The sequence below is a fragment of the Tupaia chinensis genome, unplaced genomic scaffold, assembly GCF_000334495.1.
Source record: "Tupaia chinensis unplaced genomic scaffold, TupChi_1.0 Scaffold145082_1, whole genome shotgun sequence".
Classification (NCBI taxonomy): domain Eukaryota; kingdom Metazoa; phylum Chordata; class Mammalia; order Scandentia; family Tupaiidae; genus Tupaia; species Tupaia belangeri.
The window spans coordinates 927,407-941,438 of record NW_006204943.1 but is presented as its reverse complement, the minus strand read 5'-3'; the positions used below and the strand labels follow the sequence as shown (position 1 = coordinate 941,438).

General features: G+C 40.6%; 1 protein-coding gene across 1 annotated transcript in view; it reads left to right on the top strand.

The window, feature by feature from the left end:
- The window catches only part of DNAH7 (dynein axonemal heavy chain 7), a 288,975-nt gene that overhangs the window by 85,528 nt on the left and 189,415 nt on the right, over nt 1-14,032 (top strand). The window contains exons 23-24 of the mRNA XM_006167772.1: nt 6,575-6,787; nt 8,586-8,695. Coding sequence (XP_006167834.1) covers nt 6,575-6,787; nt 8,586-8,695 — 323 coding nt within the window. The remainder of the gene's footprint in view (nt 1-6,574; nt 6,788-8,585; nt 8,696-14,032) is intronic.

Sequence of the window (14,032 nt, the reverse complement as noted above, 5' to 3'; positions counted from 1 at the left end):
AAAACATACAGAGAATTATTTAAAATGTATGTCTAAACAATCTGTTTATTCATCATATGTAAAATTAAATGATAACTGAGGCTCAATCTTGTTATGATATATTTTTTCATGCCTTTAAAAATACACAGAGGGACCAGCAGATGGTGTAATGGCTACGTGGCTGGACTTCCATGTAGTCGACCCTGGTTCCAGTCCCGGACCTGGTGGCTTAAACTCACACCGGGTGTGTGTGCATGCATGCCCAAGATCCCAAGAGAAGAATGGTGGAGAAGGGATTGTGGTGTGACCATCCCCCTGGAGGGTAATTTCTCGCTTTCTGTCTCTCTCTCTCTGTCTGCCTTTCTGGCACACACCCTGTAGCAAAAACTCCCACCCACCAAAAAAAAAAATCCTAAAAATACAGAGAGAGACAAATGCTGCTTTATCTTACTGACATTTTGTATCTTAAAAAGTTGATCTCAGAAGTAGAATAGTAACTACAGACAGCTGGGGAAGGTACAGCTGAAGGGTGGGGGAAGAAGTTGTTCAATGGGTACAAAGTTACAGCTAATGGGTAGGAAGAATAAATTCTGTGTTCTGTTACATAGTAAGATGACTATAACTGACAATAATGTATATTTCAAGATGGACAAAGAGGATTTGCAATGTTGTCCCTTAAATGAAATAATATATATTAAAGGTGATGGATAATTACCCTGATTTGATTATTATGCAATGTATACATATATCAAAACATCACACTGGATCCCGTAAATATGTACAATAATTGTCAATTATTAATAAAATAAAACAAAACCCATTAACAGAAAATAAATAAATAAATAAAAATGGGTAATAGGACTTAGAAACTTCTAAACTCAGAAAGATTAGGAGGAAATCTCCTTTATGCCTTGGCTAAAACTACCTGTATAAACAAAACATCAATTGAGTTATTTTGACTATTTTTATTGTTAAATTTTGAATAAATAATAAACAATATTTTGAATGATGCTTAATAGTAAATATTGAAATATTCTAGTATATTTGGCTATATGAATTTAATATTACCAATTGGATTGTTGTTACAGTAAAATGCAAAATTACATTCAATGCAATGGTCTTGTCCTTGAGAGAGGATTTCAAGTTGGCTTTTAGTTGACCAATGTGTCAACTGCAATTTAGCAATTGCAGATCTTTAGTTTAAACCTATGAGTTTGAAATAGATTTTTGACATGGAATTTGCTGTCTTTTGCTCCAAGGTATTCTGAATACTGCCAAGTGTTGGGGTTTGAGAGGGATGTGTATTTTTGGTAGTCAGGAAGATCCCCAAAAGGAAGGAACTGAGTGACACGTGCTTAATCTAGTCCAGTTTACCAACGGGTCACTACTTCTCGATGGAAGGGGACAATGGTGTAGGGCAGGAAGGGTTTTCAGGAAAAGGTTTTTCCTTATAAAAACCAGAGCCCTGGGGCATAATGGTGTCCAGAAAAGCAGTGATCCCCTGGGGTTACCTCTGGGCCCTTGGATGTGTTCACCAGTGTCCACTTCTCTCCGTTCCTTGGTAGGTCCGGAAAATTTATTTTGACTTTCCCTTTTTGAACTGCCATTCTCCACCCTCCCTGCACAGAAATATTCCTCCATCCCCAAGGTGGGCTACTAGGGGATATGTAGCCTCCCAGAATTTCTCACCTGGCTTGCTGCACTGGTCCCCCCCAAACCATCACACCCTCTTTACTACTCACCACTGCAGGTAAATGGTCTGCAGGAAACGAAGCAGCAAGTGTGATCTAATCAGACAGGTTTCTATGCACTTTTCCAGATTTCTTCCCTTGAAGTGCGGTGTTGTCAAACCTGTACTCCCTCTGTCAAAACTCTGTTTTTCTCTAGTTTTGTACCACACAGGCTGGAACAGGTACAACTCAAGGCAGAGCATTAAAAGGTAAACTACAGTCTTTTCATACTCCCACTTCCCTCCCAAGAATAATTTGCATCCAGGGGACATGCAGTGTAGACATTTGTATTGCCATGTGTCCTCTACTCTAACTACCCACCTGTAATTCTTACCACATTATGTATGAATACAATAGTGGACTTTAATAAGAGTGAATATTATGCTATGTGAATTATATATCAACTTTCTAAGTTAGAAAAAAAAAAAAAAAGCTGCATCCTGCCTGCCTGACTGCACAGTTCAAGTCCCAACCTGGCAACTTGAAAAATACAGCAAGCATGTGTGCATGCACACCCCAAATCCTGAGAAGAGAAAGGAGGAGACTGGATTATGGTGTGGCCAGCCTCTCTCTCTCTCTCTCACTATCTCTCTTTATATATCTCTCTGGTGAGCACATGCACCCTTTAGCAAATTTTAAAAATCATTTTCTTTTGCATCTGCTTGTGATTTTCCTGTTTCAGTATCTTTCCCCAGCTGCCTGTGTACCTTATTCCCGTTCATATTTCATCCGTGTCCACCCTATTCAAGGTCTATAGCAGCATCACAAGGGGCTTGTGGATGTGTTAGCATTCTATAGTATTGGTGAGTTTCTAAGAATTTAATGTGTGGCTCTATCCTGGGAGACGAGCCCATGTTTTAATAGCCTATGTGTCCATAGGATATTTTCCCCCAATGAATGAGTAGTTCACGTCTGAGATGGACAACTTTGGTTGAGCAGCAGAAGACTCTCGGCAGCCTCATAGATGACTGAGTCTTCTGTTCGCTGCAAACACCCCTCCCAGTCTGAAGCCCAGAGCCGCGGGAGCACCATGGTACACTGTCACACTCCCTGAGGACCTGTGCACCTCAGAATCTGTGTTTTTATTTATTTATTAAATGAATGTTGACTATGAAACTAATCTGTGGGAGGTATTTTAGAGGCTACAAAAATCAATAAAAGCATCACTGTTGTCATGGAGTTCAGGGTACTATAAATATTAATGTGTAAGTCTGAGTCAGTATATCATGGTGTATGTAGAAGAGTCTAAGTATGATAAAATATTTGATTTCAGATCAGGTTTATTTTGGTGAATATAGTAGTAGTCACTTTCAGATTTGTTAGCTCACTGGAAGAATGGTTATAAGGGATGAAATGTAATCAAAACACGATCAGTATGATGTTTTTTTTCAGTTTAGTTCATCTGAATTCTCATTGATTCATATATCATTTCTAAAGAACTCAGTGTATCCCAGTTTGAAGCTAAATTTAAATTCTAAATCTGTTTTTCTAATGTAGGAAAATACATCCTTCTAGTGTAAATAGTCATAAATTCCCAAGGATGTGTAATTTGTTCTGTCAGATCCAAATGTTAAATTTTTATTTTATGCCGCTATAGAATGTAAAAACAGATCTCTGAGAGCCTTACTTTTACTGATGAGGAAACTAAGCTGCACTAACAGGCATAGCTAGTGTTTCTGGGATTGAAACTCTTCTCACTAAGTTATATATTCAACATATTCACAAAGCAGCTCCAAGAATTTGAACCCTTACGTGCTGAAACGTGAATAGGGCAGCCCAGCTATGGTGGCACAGGCAGCAGGGGTGCTGCAGCATGATGTGAGAGGTGACGTGGGAAGACTTCAAGTTCGTGGCCCTGGTCTACTTGATCACACTGGGCATGCTCAGGGAAGATCACAGTGTGGAGACTCTCTTGGGAGTACCCCTCCCTCTCTCTCCCCAGAAATAAATAAATAAACAGAGAAAAAAATCAGAAGTTCATTTTTCTACTTAAGAAGCAAATCATAAATAGTAGAAATCAATAATACTCAAGCACCAAAACGTTGAGGAAAAAAAATATCAAATAATTTGAGGGATAAGAATTAAGTGCCCCTGGGACCAGCAGTTAGTATAATGGCTATGTCACTGATTCCTATGTAGTCGACCGCAGTTCAAGTCCCAGAACCGGTGGCTTAAACTCACGCCGGGTGCATGTGCATGTGTGCCCAAGATCCCAAGAGGAACATGGAGGAGAATGGATTGTGGCATGGCCATCCTTTCTGGGGGGTGATTTCTCGCTTTCTGTCTCTATGTCTCTGTCTGTCTGGCGAGCGCACGCGCCCTATAGCAAAAACCTCTCCAGAAAAAAAAAAAAAAAAGAATTAAGTGCCCCTTAGAGAAACGACTTGCCCTCCTTAACTCGAAAATTTCCCGTTCTTGGAAATCCTTATTTTTAGTTTATAAAAGCATCACTGTTGTCATGGAGTTCAGGGTACTATAAATATTAATGTGTAAGTCTGAGTCAGTATATCATGGTGTATGTAGAAGAGTCTAAGTATGATAAAATATTTGATTTCAGATCAGGTTTATTTTGGTGAATATAGTAGTAGTCACTTTCAGATTTGTTAGCTCACTGGAAGAATGGTTATAAGGGATGAAATGTAATCAAAACACGATCAGTATGATGTTTTTTTTCAGTTTAGTTCATCTGAATTCTCATTGATTCATATATCATTTCTAAAGAACTCAGTGTATCCCAGTTTGAAGCTAAATTTAAATTCTAAATCTGTTTTTCTAATGTAGGAAAATACATCCTTCTAGTGTAAATAGTCATAAATTCCCAAGGATGTGTAATTTGTTCTGTCAGATCCAAATGTTAAATTTTTATTTTATGCCGCTATAGAATGTAAAAACAGATCTCTGAGAGCCTTACTTTTACTGATGAGGAAACTAAGCTGCACTAACAGGCATAGCTAGTGTTTCTGGGATTGAAACTCTTCTCACTAAGTTATATATTCAACATATTCACAAAGCAGCTCCAAGAATTTGAACCCTTACGTGCTGAAACGTGAATAGGGCAGCCCAGCTATGGTGGCACAGGCAGCAGGGGTGCTGCAGCATGATGTGAGAGGTGACGTGGGAAGACTTCAAGTTCGTGGCCCTGGTCTACTTGATCACACTGGGCATGCTCAGGGAAGATCACAGTGTGGAGACTCTCTTGGGAGTACCCCTCCCTCTCTCTCCCCAGAAATAAATAAATAAACAGAGAAAAAAATCAGAAGTTCATTTTTCTACTTAAGAAGCAAATCATAAATAGTAGAAATCAATAATACTCAAGCACCAAAACGTTGAGGAAAAAAAATATCAAATAATTTGAGGGATAAGAATTAAGTGCCCCTGGGACCAGCAGTTAGTATAATGGCTATGTCACTGATTCCTATGTAGTCGACCGCAGTTCAAGTCCCAGACCCGGTGGCTTAAACTCACGCCGGGTGCATGTGCATGTGTGCCCAAGATCCCAAGAGGAACATGGAGGAGAATGGATTGTGGCATGGCCATCCTTTCTGGGGGGTGATTTCTCGCTTTCTGTCTCTATGTCTCTGTCTGTCTGGCGAGCGCACGCGCCCTATAGCAAAAACCTCTCCAGAAAAAAAAAAAAAAAGAATTAAGTGCCCCTTAGAGAAACGACTTGCCCTCCTTAACTCGAAAATTTCCCGTTCTTGGAAATCCTTATTTTTAGTTTCCTTGCTAGCATTTAGCCATGGCTCTAACATGGTGAGATACATTCCTTGGTGCACAATATTTATGAATATTATTAGAGTGGAGAGCAACCACATCAGCTGATGCACACTGATACCACCCTGAAACACCGTGGTCTTCATCCATTTGATTTTCATCATAAATGCTCTCATCATTTTAAACTTACTCATTAGGTTTACCTGCCAGAAAAGACTCCAAAGCAAGCCTGGTCCTTAGAACTGACATTAGCTCTTCATAACCTGTTCAATGTTTTGTTTATCGGTATCTTTACATTCAAGTGGCACAAGGTACTCAGCAAGCTTCCACAAGAGGGCTAGACGGACTCAGGATTGAGGGGAGAACAGTCAGAAGCAGGATCTCAGAGTTTCATCGCTGCTGTCGTGTCTCTCTACATTTATTTATTTCCAGAGGGAAGGAGGGAAGGAGAGAGAGAGGAAAGGAGAAAGAAGGGGAACTCCTGTGGTATCCCAAAGTGAGAGCCTTCTGGCAGCCTCCGTGCGTGCCAGGGTCACAGGCACGTGTGCATCTGGAATATGCAAGTCCCTCTGGTCACCGAACCCCGATCCAGCACCCCGCATGGATCTAGCACTACAGAGCGAAGCGCTACCGCGCTGCCACGGCCCTGGCACCACGTTGGCCCAGAGTCTCTCTCCTTATCTGTCTTCGTCTGTCCCCGGCAGGCTTTATCCTGTAGAGAGGATGAAGGCTTGCAGTAGCTCCAGACTGCAGGCACAACCTACCTAGTCTAGAGAGAAGTATTTCTCTCCCAGTCTGTAAAGCGCCCTCTGGAGAAAGCTGATCGGCTTTGCCAGGTCCCACATCTGCTCTTTCATGTGGCTCTGGAGATGGGGCTGCAGGACCGGCAATGCCAGCACAACCGCAGACAATGAAACACAGATATAAATGAGAAAGAAAAGGTTCTCGGATGGACGCAGGCCACGTATATGTGGTCAGAGTGGGCTCGTCCACCTAACACCTTTGTAGAAAAAAAATGTGTTAATTTTAAACTAAGTCATATGGAACGCGATGATAAAAATTCACAGAGTACCTCATACCTGCTCGTTCAACACGTGTTTGTTCAAAATGATTCTGGTTACATTGGGAAATCGTATTTTATTTTCCTTCAGGCTCTTAAGCAATACTTGGAAAAATGTAACAAGCAAATTGATGATATCGTCACTTTGGTCCGTGGCAAACTGTCCAAGCAGAACCGTGTTACTCTGGGAGCCCTCGTGGTACTGGATGTCCATGCTAGAGACGTCCTCGCGGCACTCGTGAAAAAAAACGTCAGCGACGATTCTGACTTCGAATGGCTAAGTCAGCTTAGGTACTACTGGCAGGTGAGTGATAGCACTAACTGTCATTACACAGCAGTTTGAGCACAGAACTTTGTAATTTGTGCTTGCTTGCTCCCTCAGGGAATAGCATCAGTAATAACAGGCGTTTTTTGCTGATAGCTCACTATACCCAGATAAGAATTTCTGCAGATTGAGAATGAAAGTAACCAATAACTATATCCTTCTGTAGCTGTATCTACAGCCTTATCTACATATACACAATATAGACACAAAAATTACAAGTAATTACCAAAAAAATTTTTTTGAGAGGTTTTTGCTATAGGGCACATATGCTCACCAGACAGACAGAGAGAGATAGAAAGTGAGAAATCACCCCCAGGGGGGATGGCCACACCGCAATCCCTTCTCCTCCATTCTCCTCTTGGGATCTTGAGCACACATGCACACGTGCCCGGCGTGAGTTTAAGCCACCGGGTCTGGGACTCGTACCATAGTCGACTACGTGGGAGTCCAGCAACATAGCCATTATGCTAGCTGCTGGTCCCACCAAATTTTTATAATTATTTTTATAGAGGTTTTTGCCTTAGAGTGTGTTCACATGCTGGAGAGAGAGAGAGAGACAGGGACAGTAAGTGGGAAGTGAGAAATCACCCCTTGGGGGAATGGTCATGCCTCAATCCCTTCTCCATTCTCTTTCCAGGGATCTTGGGCACACAGGCACATGTGCCTGACGTGAGTTTCAAGCCACTGGGACTCAAACTGGGATCGGCCACGTGGGAGTCCAGCGATGTAACCACTACGCCATCTGGTGGCTCCCCCAAAAGTTACTCTATTTAAATGAGTCATTAGGCTTGTTGAATTGCGAAATGTTGCAACTAGTCAGTTTAAAATTGTTTTTTGATTCCTAATGCATCTAAAGAATGTACATATAAAACTCTTAGTCTGATGTAGTCATTAAACTTTCCTCTTATTGGTTAGTTGAAGAAGCCAGAAACATGATCCGGAAGGAGGGTTTTATCAGGGCATCTCGGTGGACAGTGATGGTAATCATGACTGGGAAGTCAGGAAGCAGGCAGTCAGTGCAGTGAACAAGGCTGGTGTGTTGAGTGTGGGAAGAGAGAGCTGATGACCGGTGATACAGACTTGCAAGTTCTTGTCATAAAGGCTCTTGCAGAAACCTTGGGAGGTATGGGGCAGAGCAAGAGGAGAGACAGGAACCCGCATCCAGAAAAGCCTTTGGAGAGGCAATGCGCACAGTGATGAGGAGCACAGAGGGTGGAATCATCTTTTCGAATGTCAGGCCCTCCCCTTGTTAGATTGTAACCGGTGATAGCAACAGTGCCCACTCTATAGTGAAAGTGAAATGATCGAAGATGTGGGAGACATAAGGGACAAATACTGAAGTATTTATTCTACGGGAAAAACTGAAGCCAGTGACTTCGAATTACATATCCTTAGAAACGGGGACCAGCCAATAGCACGGTGGTTGAGGTGTCTGGTTCCACATGGTTGACTGCATGGTTTGAGTCTTAGACCTGGTGGCTTGAAAAACACTCTGGGCATATTTGCATATGTGCTCAAAATCCTACAAGGAGTGAGAAATGGAGGAAGGATTGTAGTGTGACTGTCACCATTGGGGGACTTCTCCATTTTCTCTCTCTCACTGGCAAAAATTTAAAAAGGAAACGAGGCATTGAATTCTATTACTGAATTGGGTCTGAAAAGTACATATTAAAGATGTCGTCTACATTGTGGCTATTATTTATTAAAAAGCTTGAAATGTCATATTACTTAAATTTTTGTTATTTAAACTAATGTTACTTTACCTCATTCACCCTAGGAAAATCATTTAGAAACGAAGATGATCAACGCTGGTTTGCGTTATGGATATGAGTATCTGGGTAACTCCCCTCGGCTGGTCATTACTCCACTTACTGATCGTTGTTACAGGTAAACTCTTAAACTCCAAGAGCAATTGGAAATGGCTTTCACTCCTTCCTAGACCACTAGTCTCTTTAAGAATACCAAATTGGTTTTTTATGCTATAAATTTATTCTATGTTATTTTTGTCTCCTAGACCCTTAATTCTTCTCTCAAATTTACCTTCATCTTCTCTTTCATTGCTGGCTTCTTCTTTCCTCTCTGGGGCTCCAGCATTAGGAAGTATTGCTTTTTTTTTTTGCTATAGGGCACAAGTGCTTGAGAGTGAGAGAGAAAGAAAGTGAGAAAGTAGCCTCCCCCCACCCCCCTGCCCCCGGGTGATAGTCATGCTACAATCTCTTCTCTTCCATTTCTCGTTTTGGGACTTTGAACATGCACAAACACGTGCCATGCATGGGCATGTTTTTCAAGCAGCTGGGTCCAGGACTTAAACTTCATGTGGAATCCAACTGCCTTAACCACTATGCCACCAGCTGACCTTTGCCATTGTTTTTGACAGTTTTTCCCTCCTATCCTTCGGAAACTCTGATTTCCGTGTGGATCACTTGTCTATTTTAATTTGGTTGTTTCCTGTTAAGTTTTAAGAATTCTTTGTATATTTGGTTACGAGTCTTTTATCTGATTATGTGTTTTTGCAAATATTTTCTTCAAGTCTGTAACTGTGTTTGCGTTCTCTTAATAATATCTTTTATAGAGTAAAGGTATTTTTTTTTCTTTTTTATCTTAGTGAAGCCCAATTTTTAACAATTTTCTTCTATGGACCATGCTTATTGATGTTGTATCTAAAACTTCATCATCAAACCTGATGCTTTCATATGTCATTCTAGCAGTTGTATAGTTTCGTGTTTTACATATGATCCACTTTAAAATAATTTTGTGTCTATTGGGTCATCAAAAAAGTCATGGTACATTTTTGCCTAGAAAAACACAAAAGTATGTCAGGACTTTTCCGACAACCCCATAGATTCATTTTTGTCATGCGGATATTCAGTAATGCCAGCACCATTTGTTGAAGAAAACTATCCTTTCTTCATTGAGTTGCCTTTGTTCTTTTGTAGAATATAGAAATATTCCATAAGTGTGTGTCAGGGAGTTAGAGTCTACATTTTTTTTTTCCTTCCAGAGCATCCAAAACATTCAAATCAGTGGAAAATAAAGTTTTAGTTCATAAATGATTTACCAAGTTTCTGATCCTCAATTCAAACCTCAGGTACAATCTGGGTTGAGGAATGTAACCTAGACCAAATATTGACTATAGCCTTCTTTTAAAGCTTAGCATGGTGGGCCCATTTATCAACTTGGAGATAGGGAATGAGAGGCACACAGTGACCCCGTCCACTGCTTAGACAGGATCCCATTCATGTCAGGACTTGAGAGCCTAAGTGCAGTATTGGAGAAAGTTGAAGTTTTGATAGACGTTCCCTCATGTGGCTGATGTAGCCAACCTAAGAGGAAGGATGGAAAGATTCTGCTCAGCACTTTTTCTTCTCATTGGATTTAGATAACACCACCCTACTAGCTACTTAAATATCTTTCCCATTTAAATTCGGTTTAGCACGCGAGGACCAATATGATCTGCCCATTGGACTCTACACTCAGTAACATCAAACTTTCTTCCTTTCTCTCTCTCTCTCTCTCTTTAATTTTTGCCATAGGGCTCGTGTGTTCACCAGAGATAGCAGACAGTAAGAGGGAAAGTGAGAAATCATCTCCCAGGAGGAATGGCCACCCCAGAATCCCTCTTCCTCCATACTCCTCCTGGGAATTGGGACACACACACACACACACACACACACACACGCGTGCACACACCTGGTATGATTTTCAAGCTGCCTGGTCTGGGACTTGAACTCTAATCAACCATGTAGGAGTACAGCACACATTAACCCTATGCTACTTGCTGGTCCCCACTATACTCTTTCTTGTTTTTTTGACATTCAGCATTTATTTCATCATAAAAGTCCAGCAAATAAAACTATATACGAGATCCATTCAAGGAATCCGGTTACACAAGAAGCATTTAAAACCTGATTAAAACACAATCTCTACAATAGCAGGGATAAAACCAGTAGACCAAGTATTTTTAGTCCAAAACATAATTGTGTTTATATTTTGGATACTGCTTGAATCCAATTCTCTCCTCAATAATGAAGCACTGAATCACCCACTCTTGTAACACCACAGGCAGCTGCAGTGCTGCAGCATGCTTTAGCCCCGAGGCTGGGCACGAGGGTGCCATCACCACCACGTCAGATACGCCTAAAGCAGTATCTTTGTTATGAGCACTAGAAGGGTGTCTGTTATTTATTTATTTGTTCTTCATATAGTGAAAGTTCACGTAGGTCTAATATCAGAGTTAATATCTTCTATCCAATTTGAAACTTCTCTTCTCTCCAGCTTAAACCTGACTCAAACTCTGAGCCTGAATTTGGAAAGGTGGGTGTGTCAGTGTCATGACATTTTTTTATCTCCATTGCCTGCATCCCTCAATAGCTAGTCTTTTGGTTCCCCCAGTGTTGGAAGTGGATGGGGGAGTGGAGAAGGAAATGGAGAGATAGGTTCATATGTGACAAGTGTCTTGTGTGAGAACTGTCTTTTGGCTGTTTACTGCTCTCAATGACCGCATGAGCCCAGATGTACCACATTTTCCAAGGGGTGCCTTATGTGGGTTCTTTGAGGTCCCCCCAAGTGACTGCATTCTTGCAATTGTGGAAAATGCCTTCGTGGGCTAGCTTCTGGTGACTTTTACTTCAGCTTCTGTCTGAGGCCCACCACACACAGACCATCTTTGGGCTTTTCTCTAATCCCATCTGGGTCCCAATCAGTACAGCTCAAACCTGGCCCTCTTCCAGTGGAATCTGGATCTGGTCAAATGACATTCGCACATTTGTTTTGCCAGCAGTAGAAGTCCATCTCTTTTTACTGTCCCCTTTTCTCCCACTGTGGCATCACAAACTCTTCAGACATCCTCTGGACTTTAATTATTGTAGGTTGTGGATCAGCTGTCAGTTCCTGTGTTCTACAAACTTCAGAGAATTTGGTATTAAGCTTCCCAATTAGTTCTCTATAGCGTTCTCCATTTACTTGGCAGAAAGAGAAGTGCTGCTTTCTTTCACCATTCAGTGGGAGGTAAAACACACAACGCATCAACCACTTTTCCAAAGAAACCCTCACTCCTGGCCTCTCATTTACAATTTTTTTGAAGGTTATACCATAGGTCATGTTGACTTGCCACTGAGAGACAGAGAGAGAGAGAGGGAAAGTAAGAAATCACACACAAGGGAGATGGCCACACTCCAATCCCTTCTCCTCCAGTCTCCTTTCAGGATTTTGGTTGTGCACACATATCCAGCATAATTTTCAAGCAGCCAGGTCTGGAACTCAAACCATGGTTAGCCATGTGGAAGTCCAGCACCTTAATCACCACATCACCTGCTGGCCCCTCATTTATAATTGTATCATGCAATATTTATATGCCCTGATGGTAGATAGTGGGCCAAACCAAATTCACTACCTATACATAGAGGAAGTATTTCTGTTATCAGCTTGAGGTTTTAGTCAAAATTCTGAGAGAGAAAGAGCTCTACTTACTATGTTACTTCATTTTTTTTTAAATTATAGGTTTACCAAAATTTGTATCATTTTCTATTCTAAATATTGCTTTTTGCTGTGTCTTACTTGTTTAATTTTCTCTTTACTAGGTCATATATTTTAGTAGTTGTTTCAGTGAGGCTTTACAAACAGTGAACTATATTAGTCTTTGTATAAAAGCAGTCTTTTACTTTTGGTCTTCACTTAATTATTAAATGACAGATTACTGTAGATGAACAGCAGATTTCCCTCAGCCCTCCAGATACATTCTCCAGGCATGCCTTGCTACTGCTAAGAAGTCTGTTAGTTTAATTATTATTCCTTTGTAGGTAATTTTCTTTTTAAAAAATTATAGTTTAAGATGTTATCTTTTTGTTGATGTTTGCTGTCATGGCAGTAGATGTGGATCCGTTTTTATTCATCCTACTTAGGCCTTTTTCAATTCAAGTCTTCAAGTATGGAAAATTCTTGGCCTTTGCTATTTAAATTTGATTTCTTCTCCATTTCTTTTTTCTTCCTTTTAAACCTCTTAACTTTTCTTATTATCTCTGTATCTCTCTGGGTAGTTTCCAGTGGAAAATTTTCTGTTTCCTTATATTTATTCTGCCATTTAACCTGTACACTGAGTTTTTAAAAGTTCAATGATTTTTTTTTTTAATTATTGCTAGAATTTTAAGTTGTCTCTTTTATAAAACTGGCTTCTTTTATCCCCCTCACAGTTTTCTGGTGTCTATTGCTGTTTATTTAAAATTTCTTTTTCCAGACCACATGACACTGAAGAATGGAAGGTGCTATGTATGCAGTCATACCTCCTGAACTTTTTTCCATCTGCTGATTCCTAGGTTTGATCTCTGGCCTTCCTTTTAAATATGAGCTCTGTTTCCTCAGGGTTGCTTCTCCATGTACTTTTGTATGGTCTCAGTTGTGAAAGTGGCCAGAGAGAGTGGTTTCCTATTTATCGCTGAAGCGCTTTCAAGAGTTTTCTCTGGTCCAGAACATTTTAATGTACATTTCTGTCTGGGTTCATGGGCCCATGGGTAGTGGAAATTTGAACCCCTCTTTGCCCAACCCTAGGAATTGTGTAGGATTTTTGTCAGGCCTATGTGAGGGGTAAGCTAGCTGTCTTTTCTGTAGATAACACTTCTTTGTCTCTCTCCAGGAGGTTGCTGGAGTAATTTTAGTTCTCATTTCGAGACAAGACAACCTTTCAAGGCTTCTATATTTATACAGGTGGATCCATTCCAGCTTCCTATCCCACTCAATTCTGAGGGTTTCTTTTCGATTTCTATGGGAGCATAAATGCACTTGTGTTTATATGCAGGTCCCCAAATGGTATTTTAATGCATCGTTACTTCTTCAACTTTGAATTCTCTCTGCATTAGTGATTTCATTTTTATTCTTTTAAAAATGATCATACATTTTATTTAAAATTTTATTTGTGTTGTTATTTTTTGCTTTGTCTTACTATAACGTGTGTATGCTCACCCGATAGAGACAGGAATAAAGAGAAAAAATGAAAAATCATCTTCCCAGGGTGGATGGCCATGCTGCAATCTCTTCTCCTCCATTCTTCTCTCAGGATTTTGGGCATGCACACATGCCTGGTGTGATTTTCAAGCCACCAGGTCCAGGATTCAAACTGAGCAATCGGAGATGTGGGATTAGCTGCCTTAACCTCCATGCCACTTACTGGCCCTTGATCATGTATTTTAAAAGTTGTTTTCTTTTGTGCAATATTTCCATGTACTTGCAGTG